The following is a 566-nucleotide window of genomic DNA, read 5'->3' on the forward strand; positions in this document are numbered from 1 at the left end:
CGGGTCGTAAACGCCACAAGTCGCTTGTTGAACTCGGTAGAATTCGGAGAGGGTGAGCTTCCTAGTAAAATCGGATTGAGGAAGTTCTTTGAGGAGATCGGTGAATTTCTGCTCGAGGGCTTGGAGTTTCGGTCGATCATTAGCCTTCAGCGCGATTCGGTAGGAGTTCATGTCGCTAATAAACTTGATGAGGTCGGCGTGCTTGTCTTCCATCAACCTCTTGAAGCCGATTCCTCTTCCTCCTTTCGAATAATCGTTTCCGACGAGGACGAAGATTCCTGCGATCCCCTCCTGCGTTGTAGCGGTGAAGACGAGTCCGATGAGAGAGGAGATTTCGACGAGTCGGTAGCAAGGAATCATCTTGTTCGGGTTCGAGGGAAGATCGAGTGGTTGAGGAGAGTTTGCCGTCGGCAGGATTTGAAATTTCTCGTAGTTCGGACGACCCATTTGAACTCGACTAAGAACCCAACCGACGTTTGCGAGATCGACCGTTGCGAATTGGTCGCTGTCGACAAGGCATGAAATCGTTCGAAGGTTTGAGTGAGGGAACGATGCGGGATCTGCAT

General features: G+C 50.7%; 1 protein-coding gene across 1 annotated transcript; it reads right to left on the reverse strand.

Annotated features, from left to right (window-relative positions):
• On the reverse strand, positions 1–447 carry JCM6883_007143 (uncharacterized protein; the record flags this gene model as incomplete). Its single annotated transcript, XM_076635767.1, has 1 exon — positions 1–447. A coding segment is annotated over one exon (447 nt), but the record flags the coding sequence as incomplete, so codon positions are not given.
• Between the last annotated feature and the right edge of the window lie 119 nt (positions 448–566).

Source organism: Sporobolomyces salmoneus, assembly GCF_050403485.1.
Source record: "Sporobolomyces salmoneus JCM6883 DNA, S_salmoneus_JCM6883_v1_ctg245, whole genome shotgun sequence".
Lineage (NCBI taxonomy): Eukaryota > Fungi > Basidiomycota > Microbotryomycetes > Sporidiobolales > Sporidiobolaceae > Sporobolomyces > Sporobolomyces salmoneus.